The 18,681-nt window shown below is 44.9% G+C and overlaps 1 protein-coding gene across 2 annotated transcripts; it reads right to left on the reverse strand.

The window, feature by feature from the left end:
* Nucleotides 1–11,005: 11,005 nt before the first annotated feature.
* On the reverse strand, nucleotides 11,006–16,945 carry LOC119378462 (BEN domain-containing protein 5-like). 2 transcript variants are annotated; one of them, XM_049411767.1, is made up of 5 exons: nucleotides 16,640–16,945; nucleotides 12,039–12,175; nucleotides 11,738–11,876; nucleotides 11,368–11,442; nucleotides 11,006–11,225 (listed from the first exon to the last, which is right to left on the reverse strand). In XM_049411767.1, exons 1-5 carry the CDS (start codon nucleotides 16,908–16,910, stop codon nucleotides 11,101–11,103), a joined length of 747 nt encoding a protein of 248 aa, XP_049267724.1. In that variant the 5' UTR covers nucleotides 16,911–16,945; the 3' UTR covers nucleotides 11,006–11,100. The 2 variants fall into 2 exon arrangements, with proteins under 2 accessions (XP_049267724.1, XP_037503520.2); XM_037647592.2 differs by lacking the exon at nucleotides 12,039–12,175 and adding an exon at nucleotides 14,300–14,436.
* Nucleotides 16,946–18,681: the final 1,736 nt, after the last annotated feature.

Consider the following 18,681-nt stretch of genomic DNA (forward strand, 5'->3'; position numbering starts at 1 on the left):
TCAGAATATGATTTAATGTCTTCGCGTATCTAATACACTATCATCCTTGTTACACGCTTTTGGTTTAGAGCTATTGTGTGCACAGTGTGTAAGTTGCCTTGGGTTTATGCATATTGGCGTATGAAAGAATAAACAAGTTGTTAGTCAGGCTTGTGTCGTACGTTTCTTTTCTTCGTGGGTGTCTTGTGCGTTTGCGCTGTAATTTTAGCCTCCGGATTCTGGTCCCAGTGTAACATGTATTATACTGTGATTCTGGTTCAGCCGTCTCGTTTCTTCCCTCCCGTGGCATATCCACAATATCCAAAGCGTTGGTCTAGCTCGCGCGACCACGAGCCACGTGACGCTTTTTTTCCCTTGGCCGACTGACCACGAGTGGCGCGGCAATACAACCCCAAAATTGAAAACTGGCGTGGGTCGCAGCGATACGACGCAAACGCAGCGCGGGCAACGATGCAGCATGGCCCGCGTCTCGCATAATTTTTAATTTCACCACTTGTGGCGTCCAGTGTGTTCCACCCAACAACGCGTGCGTTTGTATTCTGCCGTTAGTATCCTGGAGAACGAATGACGCATGGCTTTAATTGTCTAAGGCAACGCGCTGCGGAGCGATGGGTCGCAGGTTCGAATCCCCGGTCGATCGCCTCGGAAAATTTTCTGAGTTATTTTTATTTGTGGCTTTTATTATATATACATAAATTTCATATACGGGAAATGACGGCGCGACAGCAAAAATCCGTCGAGAGTGTCCATATATTTGCCATCGCATAAAAGATATGCAGCTACTTTCCCAGAAAGTCACGCCCTCTCGCACGTACAAAATGTGCACCCGTGTTGCGGGCTCTTGGGTGCGTCACGTAGTGCAGTGTGTCTGAGTGCGATCATACGTGCTCTAATAAAAAGATCACGCCATATCACGAAGTGATGATCATGAGTGGGCAAGCTACGGAGTAATCTGGTAAACCGTCAATCCCCGTAAATTTTGCCCCTCGATCATCATACAACTTAGTGACATCTTTTGCCGCGAAAGAGCACATACACAAAGCAAGAAACCGCAACGACAGGACGTACGGCCACCCGTCCTGTCGTTCGTGTTTCTTTGCTTTGTGTATGTGCTCTTTCGCGGCTAAAATGTCACTAACAGTACCGAGGCCAACAAAGAGTCTGGCTAAAACATCATACAAACCCTGACACACACGCGGGGGTCCTCATATATGACGTTAGCTCAGGGAACGTTTGTTGTCGGCGTTAACGTTTTGCCTTTCGAGGGCGAGAGCGCGTTCACGATCGTTTTCATCCATGGCAGAGAGAGATGTGTGGTCGGGACGCGCTTTATACTTCATGGTCATCAGCGTCATCGTCATCGTTATCACGTGTAGTGGGTACATTCCACTATACTGGAACGCGCTTATCTTCATGGTCATCAGTCGTCATTGTCATGGAACGCGCTTATACTTCATGGTCATCACGTCATCGTTATCACGTGTAGCGGGTACATTCCACTATACTGGAACGCGCTTATTCTTCAGGTCACCAGTCGAACATATGCTCTGGCGGTGCCCCGCGTTACACGGCGGCGAAGTCATCACGCCGTCAAATGGAAGAAGCTATTACAAGCTCCGGACTCGAGCACAACTATGGGCAGTCCACGGGCCCGCGACGTAGCAGAGACACTTGGTCTTTCTGTTCCGACGTGGGAGCGGCCCGCAACGTGCTAGGGCGCGTTCCGAGGGACCGAATAAAGTTTATTCATCCATCCATCCATCCATCCATCAGTCGTCATTGTCATGGAACGCGCTTATACTTCATGTCATCAGCGTCATCGTTATCACGTGTAGTGGGTACATTCCACTATACTGGAACGCGCTTATTCTTCATGGTCATCAGTCGTCATCGTCATGGAACGCGCTTATACTTCATGGTCATCGCGTCATCGTTATCACGTGTAGTGGGTACATTCCACTGTACTGGAACGCGCTTATTCTTCATGGTCATCAGTCGTCATCGTCATGGAACGCGCTTATACTTCTGGTCATCAGCATCATCGTTATCACGTGTAGTGGGTACATTTCCATATACTGGAACGCGCTTATTCTTCATGGTCATCATCGTCATCGTCATGGAACCGCTATCTTCTGGTCATCAGCGTCATCGTTACACGTGTAGTGGTACATTCCACTATACTGGAACGCGCTTATTCTTTCATGGTCACCAGTCGTCATCGGCATGGAACGCGGGGACTGTTGGGTCAACCCATCGTATCACGGTCCAGGGTCTCGGGTATCATACGGGACCGCGTTATTCTTCATGGTCAGCGCGCATCGTCATGGCACGGCGCGTATCATATGAACGCGTCTGGTCTCGTCATCGTCTATCGTTCATCACCCCGACAGTGGGTACGTCGCGTTACACGCTTCAGGGCGCTTATCAGTCTGGTCATCGTCATGGAAAGTCAGGATCATGGAGTCAGTATGGAAAGAGATCATACTATGGATCAGCATATCGATCAGTGTAGTGTACATTCCACTATACTGAACGCGCTTATTCTTCTTCATGGGTCAGATCGTCATGGGAACGCGCTTATACTTCATGGTCATCAGCGTCATCGTTATCACGTTAGTGGGTACATTCCACTATACTGGAACGCGCTTTCTTCATGGTCACCAGTCGTCATCGTCATGGAACGCGCTTATACTTCATGGTCATCAGCGTCATCGTTATCACGTGTGTGGGTACATTCCACTATACTGGAACGCGCTTATTCTTCATGGTCATCAGTCGTCATCGTCATGGAACGCGCTTATACTTCATGGTCATCAGCGTCATCGTTTATCACGTGTAGTGGTACATTCCACTATACTGGAACGCGCTTATTCTTCATGGTCACCAGTCGTCATCGTCATGGAACGCGCTTATACTTCATGGTCATCAGCGTCATCGTTATCACGTGTATGGGTACATTCCACTATACTGGAACGCGTTATTCTTCATGGTCAGTCAGTCGCATCGTCATGGAACGCGCTTATACTTCATGGTCATCAGCGTAATCGTTATCACGTGTAGTGGGTACATTCCACTGTACTGGAACGCGCTTATTCTTCATGGTCATCAGTCGTCATCGTCATGGAACGCGCTTATACTTCATGGTCATCAGCATCATCGTTATCACGTGTAGTGGGTACATTCCACTATACTGGAACGCGCTTATTCTTCATGGTCATCAGTCGTCATCGTCATGGACGCGCTTATACTTCATGGTCATCAGCGTCATCGTTATCACGTGTAGTGGGTACATTCCACTATACTGGAACGCGCTTATTCTTCATGTCACCAGTCGTCATCGTCATGGAACGCGCTTATACTTCATGGTCATCAGCGTCATCGTTATCACGTGTAGTGGGTACATTCCACTATACTGGAACGCGCTTATTCTTCATGGTCATCAGTCGTCATCGTCATGGAACGCGCTTATACTTCATGGTCATCAGCGTCATCGTTATCACGTGTAGTGGGTACATTCCACTATACTGGAACGCGCTTATTCTTCATGGTCACCAGTCGTCATCGTCATGGAACGCGCTATACTTCATGGTCATCACGTCATCGTTATCACGTGTATGGGGTACATCCACTATACTGGAACGCGTTATTCTTCATGGTCATCAGTCGTCATCGTCATGGAACGCGCTTATACTTCATGGTCATCAGCGTCATCGTTATCACGTGTAGCGGGTACATTCCACTATACTGGAACGCGCTTATTCTTCATGGTCATCAGTCGTCATCGTCATGGAACGCGCTTATAGTTCATGGTCATCAGCGTCATCGGTACCCGTGTAGTGGGTACATTCCACTATACTGGAACGCGCTTATTCTTCACGGTCATCATTCGTCATTGTCATGGAACGCGCTTATCTTTATGGTCATCAGCGTCATCGTCATCCTTATCACGTGTAGTGGGTACATTCCAGTATACTTGAACGCGCTTATTCTTCATGGTCATCAGTCGTCATCTTTATCACATGGAGTGGATACATTACAAAGGAGGGACAGGCCCACACCTCAGGAGCTTCGCCCCTAAAGATATTTCTTATTTAAATTCTTAAAAATGGCCAAGGTGGTCATTCATGGTTTTACTTCCAAGAAGACAAGCAGGTGATTACGTCCATCGTGGTGGCAGGGCACCAAAACTTATGTACCAATCGTATGTATCGGAAATCCGGTCCCATCGGTCAGTGCACTTCGAGCACTACGAGACGCAATAAACTTGGAGAGTGCAGCTTCCGCGTCATCGACATCACTTACAATAATGCACACCGACGCTAGCTCTGCCATAAAGGAGGTTCGCATGGTGTGCAACGCCCACCCTTTCGCAAACGAAATACACCGCATAACTGCACAGATGCCCGTCAGCTACGGATACAGTGTATTCCACTGGACACTATTTCTGCTCAATTAAAATGACACCGCCACCCACAGTGAGCTGCCACCCACTCTGGAAGCACCTTTCCCAAGTGATCCTCGGGTGATTTCTTCTACCGCAAGGAGATTCGCCGCACCATGCGAGATTTAATTTCCGTGTTGTTCAAACCTCCCAAGGCGGCCTTACCCGCCAGGAGGAGGTGGTGTTGCGGAGACTTCGTGTGGGGACGGCACTTACTCCTTCGGTCACATATGCCGGCCGCAACATCTCCATGGACCGTTTGGGATACCTGCCCATATCGTACAGCAGAAGCGTCAGCGGCTATCCTCAACCACTTATTTGGACATGCCCTGGCCTGAACCAGATACGACGGTGCTACCTAAAAAGCAGTGGGCCTTCATACAACGAAACGAAACTTTCGGACAAACTTTCGGAATTTAAAAGAAAGAGAAACTTCCGAGAAAATTAGCTTTGTCGTGCTTGAAGTCGCGGACCGAAAATGATTAGTAGTTACCATAATGCCAGTCCAGCTTCAAGTAGTGATATTTCGTTGAAGGTGGCAAGTCCAGCTTCACGTTTTTTGCAGATCTCTGTTTTTGAGAAGTCCACACGAGAAGCCGCGCTGTGTGTCAGCATTAGAAACTGACTCGCAGCGTGAGCATCGATGGCTGGCATACTTTCTGGTGACACTGCCTCTCTGGTGGCCCCGCCCACTAGAAAGCAGTGTTTTCTGGTGGCCCTCCAGTCACACCTTACAGCACATCTGTTATGGTCGAGGTTGGCCGTGTGTCGTAGATAGAAAATTATCATCATCATGAACCGGCATGCGCCATGTTCGTCCTCTTCATTATCGTCTTTCTCTTCTGCTTCGCTTACAGAAGACGTGCGCTGATTTTTCTGCCGAGGGATGCAATAACTTGATGGTGTGAGAGAATGAGTTAGAGAGAGTCCAAAGAAAGAATGAAAGAATGAAAGAAAAGGGGAAGAGAGAGAAGAAAGAAGAAATAGAAAGGAGGAACAATTAAGAGGAGATTTCTCGGCGAAACAAAAATTTTGCCGAGTTCGAAAATCGCGTACCCACGACCCGAATGCGAAGCGTCCCAACCACTCGGATATACAGGCACGCTGGCAGAGGCAGAGCATAGCCTTGTATATTATAGTACAGCAAGGTGGTTGGGAAAGGAAGTGAGGGTGAGGAGGAGATATGTCAAGGTGAGGAGGAGGAAAGGAGGATGGTAGAACGAGTACAGAAAGAAAGAGAGAGAAGGGACGAGGGTAAAACGGAAAGCGAAGAGAAAGAATGGGTGCAAAGAGAGACAAAGATAGAAGGCGAGAGAACGACTAAAGAGAGAGACCGAGAGAAAGAAAGACACGTACGGAAAGAGAGAAATAAAGGGAAGGAAGAGAGAAAAAGACAGAAAGGCAGAGAAAGAAATAGACAGAGAGAAAGAGATAGAAAAAAAACAGGCACAAGAAAAGATAGAAAAAAGCAAGTATAGCCATGTATAGTATTTGCCGCGAGATCGGGCTGTAGGTGGCAGCACCATAGCCGCGTTTGTGTGGATAGGCGGCTCGGCGGCGCGTATACAAATGTACGCAGCAGCAACGCTTCGCCGTATGCGGTTTGAGTCGATTGTTGGCGAGCAAAGCGCGTTGACTGCAGCCTAATGGTGATGTCTGTGCCCTGCATCGCCACATCAGTGCACGCAACCGTCCTAACGTACCTATTTGTGAGAGAAGTGCAGTCTGCCAATCAATGGGGTACTGGCCTTCGGTCACATTTGTGTTTTGCCCGTGCTTGATGTTTTTTCTTGCTTTATTTGCACGTGTTTAAATTGCGTTTGCCTATACCACAATGTAACGGTGTGGCGCGACTGAGCCATTGAAGCATTTACTTCTTGCTCTAGCTGCTACAAAGAAAGAGAACCTGTATTTCTGCGTAATTAGATGAAGTAGAACTTTGTGCACTCTGCTTTTCTGTTTGCATGAATACGCGTATTGCTGTAGAAATGCGTGGCTTCAGGTCTTTTTTACCGTTTACCATCCTCTGCAGACGATAGTTCATGCTTTGCGGTATCTCAGGGATTTCCAAATCGCCAACACATCACGAGATGGTGTCACTGAAACTCTGCATTCACACCTCGACATTTAGTACTTTTTTTCTTTAGGACGACGCCGAATGAACTATGTGACGTGCTTGAACGAGAAATTGGTAACCACATTGAAATAAATTTGGCGAATCCACGGTACGATGGTTAGACCTAGCGCCGTACCGACACGGGCGTGTACTCCACTTATTAGAGTGCATACAAGTTTCTTAATTCGAAATGCTTATGTATATTTTGTAGGCATACGTACAAGCATTTCATACTGTGCTAGCACAACGGAATAAGCTGTAATCTGAGGACGTGCATGACATACGCACACATGCGAACACGGTGTGGCTAGCAGACGACGCAAGGAGCCATCCGCACCGCGGGGTTTTCGTCCGCTCGCCGCTAGGTGCCGACTCCTGCTCGATCTCGCCGCCAATAGTCAGAGTTGCCAGATGCTGCCGAGCTAACAAGCAAATAATCGTCACAAAAGAAGCCCAAGAACTTCGCGAAGCAAGCCAAAAAGAAGCGCAAATTTAATGGATTTCGCCTTCTTGAACATAATTTAATTTAAATAAAAATTGCGCTCAAATACAAAGGGGAATTGAAAAAGATCGCTTGAATTATTTTGCACAGCGAAAAATATGCGCAACATGAACGAAAGCACATATTTACTTTTAACATTGTCTCCAGGGTAGGTCTCCATTCGGTTGAATGCACGTTTGCCAGTGCAATTATAACTTTACTTGTTAATTCCCCCAACGTATGTTTTCACTTCACAGCTCAGGCCACTCGAAGTCATCGACAAATGCGCTATTAGTGAACGACCAAACGCGCTTTTGGTGAACGGGATGATCATTAATACATCTATGTATGCTGGAAGAATGCAAATAAGCCCAAAAAATGCGACAAGCGACTGCAAAATTCTACAAGTGACTCGGCGAAAAAAGAAGCCCAAATCCGCTTATTATAAGCGGAACTGGCCACTCTTAGTATAGTATAGCAAGGGGTGGGAAAGAGAGAGGTGAGAGGATAGAAGCCTAGACAAGCCAGGACCAGCTAGATGTACACCAGCTCTGCGGTGACCCAGCCTTGCGCGACTTAGTGCAAGCTGCGGTAATTTTTGTTTTTGTAAAGTAAAAAAAGAGATTTTTCACTTTTAATCAGTACCTTGGTTGGTGTCGCTCTGTTTCAACCATAAGTTCCTTCCCAACCAGACAAAATCCTGTCCAATGTTCACGTTTAAAACGTTGTTCCTTGCACGGGCCGTGTTGTAAGCGAAGGGTAACATACGGAAGGATTACATCCTATATCTTGTGTTCGACGTCGAAGTATGTCAATTGCCAGCATGTCGGCGAGGCTTTTCTTCAGACGCTCGGTGAGACCATTTCTCTGCGGGTGGTACGCAGTTGGATTAGGGTGAATTGTCTGGCTGCGGTGAAGAAGGACTGGAATAACGCTCACAGCAAAAGCTGTTCCTCGGTCAGTGATGAGGGCCTGCAGAGCGCCATTGTCGTAGTAGCATGTTTGAATCATGCAGGTGTTTGAAACCAGCGACCTCGTGCTTGAGAGCGCCCTTAACCACCAAGCCACGACGGTTGGGTCTTGTGACGTCTTGGAACTCCCGCGTGTATGTTAATTTTTTCCTTTTACTGAAACTTCTTTGTGCATTCTGAATTTCCACAGAACCCATTTGTCATAATTACCGTGCTACAGGGACTTCCAGTTATCGATTAATTCGGATTCTCCCTGCTATTATTCTCTAGTTATAGCGCCGATGGTCGAGAAACCGCTGCAGAAGAAGTTTGTTTCCAGGTTTGTCGTGTTTTAGAGCGAACTTCTTGGGCGTCCGTTCCAGAGTTGAGCATCGTCCTCCATCGTCGTAACCGAGTGAAGGAGCACAGCGATAGATGTTGCTTTACGCCGAAGCTGTGTATTGCTAGGGCATTCCGTATGTTAGCTACACCCTGAGAGAAAAAAAAACAACATGGTTGAAGCTTCCGTCATAGGAATCAGTATAGCACGAAAGTGAAATGTGTCCTCGCAGAAGTAGTTGAATGTTTATTATAATACGAGAGCTTCCCAGTCAAAAAAAGTCAATGGGTCCAATTGGAAAAATACCAATTGCCACCAATTGGTTTTCGACCAATTGGAATTTCGCCACCAGTTGAGAGCGCACCAATTATATCCAATTGGTAGACCAGTTTACGTCCAATTGGCAAACCATTTGGGCAGTACCGGTGGCCAATTGGTTTTCCAATTGCATTTAACTGGACCGTAATTGAATCCAAATGGTGCGCAATTGGTCAACCTATTGAACACACATGGTCAACCAATTATAGATAACTGGTGTGCACCTAGTCAACCAGTCAATGTAAATTGGTGTCGAAATGGTCAACCAGTTGAAAACATATGGTCATCCAGTTAAAGCCAACTGGTCATCAATTGAACCTAACTGGTGCCCAATTGGTTAGCCAGTTGAAAACAAATGGTCATCCAATTAAACATATTGATGCCCAACTGGTCAACCAGTCAATGTGAATGGGTGTCCAAATGGTTAACCTATTGAAAACATATGGTGATCCAGTTCAAGCCAAATGGTCATCCAGTTGAAGCTGACTGGTGCCCAATTGGTTAGCCAGTTGAACACATATGGTGATCCAGTTAAAGCCAACTGGTGCCCAACTGGTTAACCAGTTGAAAACCATACGGTCAACCAGTTAGAGCCAACTGGTGTCCAATTGGTTAGCCAGTTGAACACATATGGTGATCCAGTTAAGCCAACTGGTTAACCAGTTGAAAACATATGGTCACCCAGCTAGAGCCAACTGGTGCTTAATTGGTTAGCCAGTTGAACACACATGGTCATCCAGTTAGAGCTAGGTGGTGCGCAACTGGTCAACCATTGAAGTACACTCGTGCACAACTGGTGGTCTAGCTTGACCCGAATATTCTTCCATTGGCTGAAAAACATGGGCAAAGAGTACACCAGATTTTTGACGCAAAAATGATAGCGAATTGGACAAAAGAAATGTTGATCCTGAACAAAATGGTCTGGTATGCTTATTTGTGAATGATATGTAATGCACACACATCAAATAAAAACCATACAATGGAGGTACTTGTTTTACGATAATTTATTACTTTAAAAGCATTGTAAAAGTTATAATGACTAGCAAAAAATCAGGTACTCCTTATTCTTCAACTTGCACCTTGCCACACTTAGGAATTTCCTGTGTCCTTTTCCCTGAAAGTGTTGAAAAATACATAAGTGCATGAAAGTTACAAGTTCACGTCACTAATGTTACATATACACAGGATGCAAACGATATTGTGGTGCTGCCCTTGAAGCACACTATGAATGTATCTGTGTTCTTGGCTGTAACAGATGGTGGAGAGACTTGCTGCAAAAAAAAAAAAAGAAAAAAAAGCTATTCCTACACACTTCCACACAAAGTATGTAAATTATGTTGTAGTTACACCATAATAAACGAACAAGTTCTCTGTGGCTATAATGGAGTGATAGAAGTGGCTTTTGAAGCAGGAAAAAACAACCTGCATAGGCAGCTCAACCACTGCACGCCAATGTTCACACGCAACTATTAGTGGGCTCAAAGGCTGAAAATTAGCTTGGTTTGGTCACTCGGGCGACATACCCACAGTCGGTTTTGAAACACATATAGCTAATTCCGCCTTCAGTTGACGTGCAGGTTGCACAAATTGTGCGAGCCTAGGCACAGATGTAGAACAATGAACATGAACAGCAGCCGTTTCACATATTATATATCGGAATTTCTTATGCAATTAGTCTAGCACTTACACATTAGATGGGCTCATTGTACAGACGTCCTCTATAAGCAAGGAACCCCATGAGCTCGAGATAACAATAAACGAATGTCAGGTGACAGTGGTATCACGCTCTTGCAAAGCAGGGTAACGGTGAAAGTGAAAGCTGACGCTAGACTCGCACTGTGGCATGGAGCAGCATAAAGTACCATGCTGCCGATAACTTTGACTGCACTTTCCCGCATTGTGAAGTCTAGGTGTCCGCACACATGAAGTGAGAACAAAACAACGCTGTTCAAAGCGGAAAACACCAGAAATCGTGGTTAAAAGCAACGCGTTGAACCGTCCACTTCCCTTCACCAGAGCAACGTGAATCACGCGATCCAACCCTGCACGTCATAACGACTGCAGTGCCCACGTCTCTAGTGGAGGACCTCGCACCCAATATATCTGTGTTTGACTGTATATTCTGTACGAGTTTCGTGCACACTGTAACATTTCTTTTTCCTGCTCAGCCTACATTTGAGGTAACATTTTTGTTTTTTCTGGCTTCAAACATTAGGGGGTCAGCCTAGAATCTGGGCTGGCTCAGATTTGAGTAAACAGTGTTAACTTGATGTGCTGCAAGCTCAAGACTAGCTTTCTCCACATGATACTTTGCATAGATGTAAGCAAATGCACTGGCATAGCATTTAGTCAGTATGATGCTTTAAACACTTTCTTTACCAGGCTGCATGTCATTTAAAAACTACATACAAAGAACCTCCCTGAAATTAGTCAAAACACATTTATAACAGCACCTCACCGTTTTGCCAGCCTCTCAAGGTCTGCCAGCTTCTCAACCACGAAATGGTTCAGCTGCTTGAGTGCAGCAGGCATAAGGGTTTCGGGAATCCCCTGGCGCTGCAGTCTCCGTCTGTAACAGTCTAAAACAAAAAGTTCACAAGGCCTCACTAACTGGTACGAAGAAACAATTTTTTAAACAAAAATAGTCTATAAGACTACGGTCTGAAGCAGAATGACCAAAGACAGTTTGCACCAAACATCATAAAAAGCATGAACACTTACCACGCATCACTTCCACTTTCCAAGGTGTCAGTGGAGCCTTTGCAGGCCGATCGGGAAATCGTGGACACCGCTTCCCTGTAAGACACAAATGAACGGTGATTAACTATAACACAATCTTTCTCTCTGTCTAGTCTTTCTATCTTGTAATGTCTTTATTTCCCCTCACTTCTCTTGCATGCTTCACATGCTCCACTTCGTCAAGCGAAGTTTTCATTTAACACTTGCACCTGCTGTACTCGTAGTGGGGCTTGCCCAATTCCTTTGACGCATACCCACCTGAGGATTTTTGTTCACGGTGGACAGATTACAGCTGGCTTAAACAGCTCTGCTGTTAAGAAAGTACAAGGAATTCTATAGAACAGAAACACACCTTGCAAAGAGCGGTTTTTCAGCTGGTCCTTGGGCCAAATTCCCAGGAGGAGGTCCTTAACGAAAAGGGAATCCTTTTGATGGCCCTGAATGTGGTGCCATGCGCTAGAATTTATTTGAAGGCCACCGCCAATGTCCACCTGCATCAGGAAACGTATTGCAGCAAAAAAAAAAAATCATTTTAACACCATTTAAAAAAGCAGCATTGCTGTTTAGGCAAGCACAAGGAAAATTTCACTTATGATGACAACTGTACGTAATACTAAAAATTGCTGAAGCTGCCCTTCAGATGTGGACGTTACCATGGCATTCTCTTTTCTTGCGTAATCATCCTGTGGCGGTGTTTTCTCCCTAGGAATCACGTCCATGCTGTCAATATCCACTTCCCTCGTCGAGTGGTCTGGTCCGCTCTTAGTGGAGCACGAAGCTCTACTGTAGCCTGCATCATCAACACGAAGCATGGCTCATTACAAACAGCAGAACTCGGTCACTTTAAGATGACAGCATAGTCAGGAATCAATATTTAAAGCAAATGAGTTTCAATATAAAGGCTCACATCCAAAATATCGCTACATCCAAGAAAGAAATTGTACCAAAGGCAAGTACTGTACTGTACTGACACAAGAGTTTTTAATTTTTTGTTTTGTTTTTGTAACTAACAATTTGAGAAACACACCTCATATTAAATGTGGAACCAAGCTACAAATATAACGGCACTTACTTATTTTTCTTTTTTCAAAGCAGCTTCACAGAGCACTCTAAGTGACAATGGCAACGTGTTGGGTCTGTGCATGTTTTGCACATGCAACCACTGCCTGGTAAAACATGATGAAGAAAACACAGTACAAATGATCTGCTTAAAACTAAGGCAATAAACTGTCCAAAGAAATTGGAAACCCATAATCAGTGGTGTCTTGCAGTGATGGGAAAGCTGCTACAATTGCTCCAAGCTGCTACATTTCATTAAAGCTGCTACATCTATGCTACAAATGAGCACCATTGCTCCAACCTGCTACATTTCGTGAAAGCTGCTACATCCATGCTACAAATGAGCAGAACTGCTCCAAAGCTGCTACGCATAGCCTCCGAGATTACCTGGCAATGCGCTGCTTTATCTCGGAGCGGAAAACACCAGAAATCGTGGTTAAAAGCAACGCGTTGAACCGTCCACTTCCCTTCACCAGAGCAACGTGAATCACGCGATCCAACCCTGCACGTCATAACGACTGCAGTGCCCACGTCTCTAGTGGAGGACCTCGCACCCAATATATCTGTGTTTGACTGTATATTCTGTACGAGTTTCGTGCACACTGTAACATTTTCTTTTCCTGCTCAGCCTACATTTGAGGTAACATTTTTGTTTTTTCTGGCTTCAAACATTAGGGGGTCAGCCTAGAATCTGGGCTGGCTCAGATTTGAGTAAACAGTGTTAACTTGATGTGCTGCAAGCTCAAGACTAGCTTTCTCCACATGATACTTTGCATAGATGTAAGCAAATGCACTGGCATAGCATTTAGTCAGTATGATGCTTTAAACACTTTCTTTACCAGGCTGCATGTCATTAAAAACTACATACAAAGAACCTCCCTGAAATTAGTCAAAACACATTATAACAGCACCTCACCGTTTTGCAAGCCTCTCAAGGTCTGCCAGCTTCTCAACCACGAAATGGTTCAGCTGGCTTGAGTGCAGCAGGCATAAGGGTTTCGGGAATCACCCTGGCGCTGCAGTCTCCGTCTGTAACAGTCTAAAACAAAAAGTTCACAAGGCCTCACTCAACTGGTACGAAGAAACAATTTTTAAACAAAAATAGTCTATAAGACTACGGTCTGAAGCAGAATGACCAAAGACAGTTTGCACCAAAACATCATAAAAAGCATGAACACTTACCACGCATCACTTCCACTTTCCAAGGTGTCAGTGGAGCCTTTGCAGGCCGATCGGGAAATCGTGGACACCGCTTCCCTGTAAGACACAAATGAACGGTGATTAACTATAACACAATCTTTCTCTCTGTCTAGTCTTTCTATCTTGTAATGTCTTTATTCCCCTCACTTCTCTTGCATGCTTCACATGCTCCACTTCGTCAAGCGAAGTTTTCATTTAACACTTGCACCTGCTGTACTCGTAGTGGGGCTTGCCCAATTCCTTTGACGCATACCCACCTGAGGATTTTTGTTCACGGTGGACAGATTACAGCTGGCTTAAACAGCTCTGCTGTTAAGAAAGTACAAGGAATTCTATAGAACAGAAACACACCTTGCAAAGAGCGGTTTTTCAGCTGGTCCTTGGGCCAAATTTCCCAGGAGGAGGTCCTTAACGAAAAGGGGAATCCTTTTGATGGCCCTGAATGTGGTGCCCATGCGCTAGAATTTATTTGAAGGCCACCGCCAATGTCCACCTGCATCAGGAAACGTATTGCAGCAAAAAAAAAATCATTTTAAACAACCATTTAAAAAAGCAGCATTTGCTGTTTAGGCAAGCACAAGGAAAATTTCACTATGATGACAACTGTACGTAATACTAAAAATTGCTGAAGCTGCCCTTCAGATGTGGACGTTACCATGGCATTCTCTTTTCTTGCGTAATCATCCTGTGGCGGTGTTTTCTCCCTAGGAATCACGTCCATGCTGTCAATATCCACTTCCCTCGTCGAGTGGTCTGGTCCGCTCTTAGTGGAGCACGAAGCTCTACTGTAGCCTGCATCATCAACACGAAGCATGGCTCATTACAAACAGCAGAACTCGGTCACTTTAAGATGACAGCATAGTCAGGAATCAATATTTAAAGCAAATGAGTTTCAATATAAAGGCTCACATCCAAAATATCGCTACATCCAAGAAAGAAATTGTACCAAAGGCAAGTACTGTACTGTACTGACACAAGAGTTTTTAATTTTTTGTTTGTTTTGTAACTAACAATTTGAGAACACACCTCATATTAAATGTGGAAACCAAGCTACAAATATAACGGCACTTACTTATTTTTCTTTTTTCAAAGCAGCTTCACAGAGCACTCTAAGTGACAATGGCAACGTGTTGGGTCTGTGCAATGTTTTGCACATGCAACCACTGCCTGGTAAAACATGATGAAGAAAACACAGTACAAATGATCTGCTTAAAACTAAGGCAATAACTGTCCAAAGAAATTGGAAAACCCATAATCAGTGGTGTCTTGCAGTGATGGGAAAGCTGCTACAATTGCTCCAAGCTGCACATTTCATTAAAGCTGCTACATCTATGCTACAAATGAGCACCATTGCCTCCAACCTGCCTACATTTCGTGAAAGCTGCTACATCCCTGCTACAAATGAGCAGAAACTGCTCCAAAGCTGCTACGCATAGCCTCCGAGATTACCTGGCAATGCGCTGCTTTATCTCGAGGCCACCGTCAAGGGATTTTTCAGCAACACCAGGTGGCAGATAGGCTGCCGCCTCTCGTGCCATTCGTAGGCAGAGCCAATCCAATACAATCCAATGCGTGGGCACGTGGCTGTAGTTGTGCGTAGGCTTGTCACTGTGTAGTGTCGGTCATAGAGTTTCCTAAAATGACCTAGAGGGAACCTGGCACTGCGATCTTTCAGCCACCATGGGAATGATGGGTAGTACACGGATTTGCCTAGTCTTCGTGCTTGTGGGCTTCGAACGCACTTGTGGCTTTGTTTATTGCTATGTTTTGGTTTTCTTTCGGATAAAAGAATGTATCGTTGTGACCTTCGTGATCAGATTTGAATCGGTGAGCCTAAAGAAGTTAAAGTGGTGAAGTGAAACTGCTGATTTTTGCTGAACTCGTTTTGCGACAAAGCAGATGCAGGCGACGCGGAGCCAAGCGGAGCCTAAAGAACGAAGTTTAGACAAATCAGTGTACTACCCATGATTCCCATGCTGGCTGAAGTGCGATGCATTGCAGCTCCCATAGACACTAGCGCCAGAGTTCCCTCTAGTAAGTATGTAGGAAACACTATGGTGTCGCTACCTGGTGGCACTGTCGTTTGAGCTGAGTGCAGTTGCGGCTCATTCCCAGTTTTCGCTGCGTGCCGCAGCCTCGCAGTCCGTACCGGCGAGGCTGTCTTTGTGTCAACCAGTCTTCATATATTTGTGATCCTAGGCTTTGTTTAAAGCTTGCGTTAGTTGCGCCGTCATTGAACTCATGCGCACACTGTATTTAATACTTCATTTTATTGTATAATAAAACCATTAAAACGCCATCTGACCTGTTTTTTTTTTCGTTTTCGCAACCTGCTACAAAACTGAGGGCAGCTGCTACAAATCATCATTTTTCCTGCTACAAAACCTGATACAAAACACTTTTGGCCATTCCCATCACTGTGTCTTGGCATAAATGAGCATTTAATTATTGGGTGACAAGTTCTTTCATGCTCTGCCGACTTGAAAAGCCTTTTGTGGTCCTATGCAAGATCGTCACCACTGGTTTGGAAGAAAAGCTCTCCAACATTGTATGGCGAGCTCATGTTATAACTGTAATACCTTTTTATATAATTTTCTTACAATTCTACGAAGGCAAACTCTCCCCTTATTTATAAATGTGTAAACATGGTATGCACAAACATCTCCCTTGTTTAATTTTATGATTTGAAATTGTAAGGAAGTTTTAATTTGAAAGAAGCCTATAATTTAAACAAAATAATCTAGGTAGAGGCAATGCTTACACCACTGGCGCAGCCAGGGGGAGGGCCAGGGGGTGTTCAAAGCCCCGCCCCAACATTTCAGTTTGGCATATAGGCACACATACAAATGCATGCATGAACGTACATAAAGTATAGTTGAGTCCCCCCCCCCCCTCCAAAAAAAAATTGCTGGCTATGCTACTGGCATACAAATTACAAATAAGTCCATGTAGCAGCCACAGAAGCCATAAAACTACAGAAAGCTGAATTCCATACCTGTGCCTTCATCTATGGCTGTCAGCATTTTTTCCTGCAGCCTCATGTTCAGCTGCCTCAGCTTCATGGCCTCCTGCTCCAACTCTTCGTTTTTGTTTCGCAGTTCCTCAATTTTTTTGCACTTTCTTTCCACAAGGCCTTCAAGTCTCTGTACCTTGTACTTCAGCTCAGTGACTAGGCCACCCCTATCGTCATATGTTGGCCTCTTTTTCTGCTTCTTTAAAGCAGCTTCTTCCCTTTGCTGGATGTCGTCAGTTTTTTTTTTTAACATGTCCAATAGCTCCTGCTTTGGGCCAGAGGGCTTTTTTGCAGGACGCTGCACACAAAACCAAAAAACGTATTATGAGGCTGTTTAAAGTCATACAATGCATAAGCAAGGATACAGCACTACGTAAACAAGTACCTCTGGCTCGACATCATCGTCTCATCTTCGCCGTCAGGCGAATATGCCATTCTTTCAAATCTAAGCCTCTGCCGGCCTCTTCCCTCCGCCTCCAGGTCTTCTTCTGATTCTGGAAAATATTAAAGGAATACACATTGAAAAATCTTAAAGAAAACAATTTCATTATGAGCCATGGATGTGCGACTAGGCTGCACTGCAAGTACAAAAGGAAACACAGAACAGTGGCAACAGATTTAGTGGGAAAGAATATTATGCTGAGTGTATGCTTAAATAAGCCTTCCATTTATATGAAAGGATCCTTAGAATTTTCAGTAGTCCTTGCATCAATCATAAAAAGTGCATGCTCTACATGCAATAAGCCTCAAACAAGTATCACAGCAACCATGAAACATTTTCATGTGCTCATTAACTGTCTTTGTGTATATGCATATTGTGTTAAGAGGGAACAAATACACTTCATATATATATATATGCTTAAATCCAGATTTTCTTTTCGTTTTTCTTTTTCATTTGGGAAGGGGGGGACCTCCTGGTGGGCATATTAATCAATATCATGACTACTGCATGAACACTCGCGATCACTAATTATTTTATTTGACCTACGTAACAGTGCTCTAAGGGCATGAAGTCAGCTGCGAGGGACTCGAGTTCGCCACGTGCGGCACGTGGCGAACACGTGCCGTACGCTGGAAGCTGCGCAGACAAACGTCAAAAGTGAGGGAGGAGAGGGGTATGATCTGGATCAGTGCATACATTTCAAGGGCAATTATCGAGTTGTGCTGTACTGCATGGAATTATAGCACGACTCGGAAAATGGAAAGAAAGGCGATCCCTTAAACATGCATCTCGCCTAGCAACAAGTTTTATTGAAGAAGAGATTGGGCGCAAAAGACAGTTGAGCATGTATGGTAATTTACTATTATACTACACTAGCTTCTTTAGGCGTATTTGGAAATTACGGAAGTTGCAAGAATATATTTAAATTACGCTCATTTCAAGACAAAAGTATGTGTCATTGTTCAGACCGACCGCACGCATCGGATAGCGTCCACAACGATAGGCATATGCGCACCGCGGAACACAAGAAATGCACTTGACAAGGCAAAATAAATGTGTGCTCAAACGAACAGCTTACCTCCCAGAGCTAGAATCCGAGCCCGGTAAAAGTCCGAGGTCCCGTCCGGATCGGTCCCATTTCACCGAATAAAAGAACTTCGATTTGAAATCCTTCGCGTTCTCGGGATGGAAGTTTTCTATGTCTCGAATGTCCACAACCGCAAGTTTTCGATCATCCTCATACCGCACTTTTGCGTGCGTGATCATTCTTGCGCTACTGTACACACGTGAAAGAGAAAAAGGTAACGCAGCCGACAGATCCAGGATCGTAGTACAACTTCTAGAACACTGCGATCGTAGGCAAATCTAGCATGTCTGCGCGACATGTGCGCGATTGCACGCAGGTGCACGTGCGGAATGTTAAAAGTTCACGAGCCGCGTGCTCGTACTTGACAGATGCATGTTTGCATGTAAAATCATCGTGCTGTCTACGCATGTGACCTGTATATTAATATGTCTAATTTATTTAGTTTTTTATGAGTATATAGTGGTTTACCGGGTATATAGGTATTACTAATAATGA

Source organism: Rhipicephalus sanguineus, unplaced genomic scaffold (genome assembly GCF_013339695.2).
Source record: "Rhipicephalus sanguineus isolate Rsan-2018 unplaced genomic scaffold, BIME_Rsan_1.4 Seq8393, whole genome shotgun sequence".
Lineage (NCBI taxonomy): Eukaryota > Metazoa > Arthropoda > Arachnida > Ixodida > Ixodidae > Rhipicephalus > Rhipicephalus sanguineus.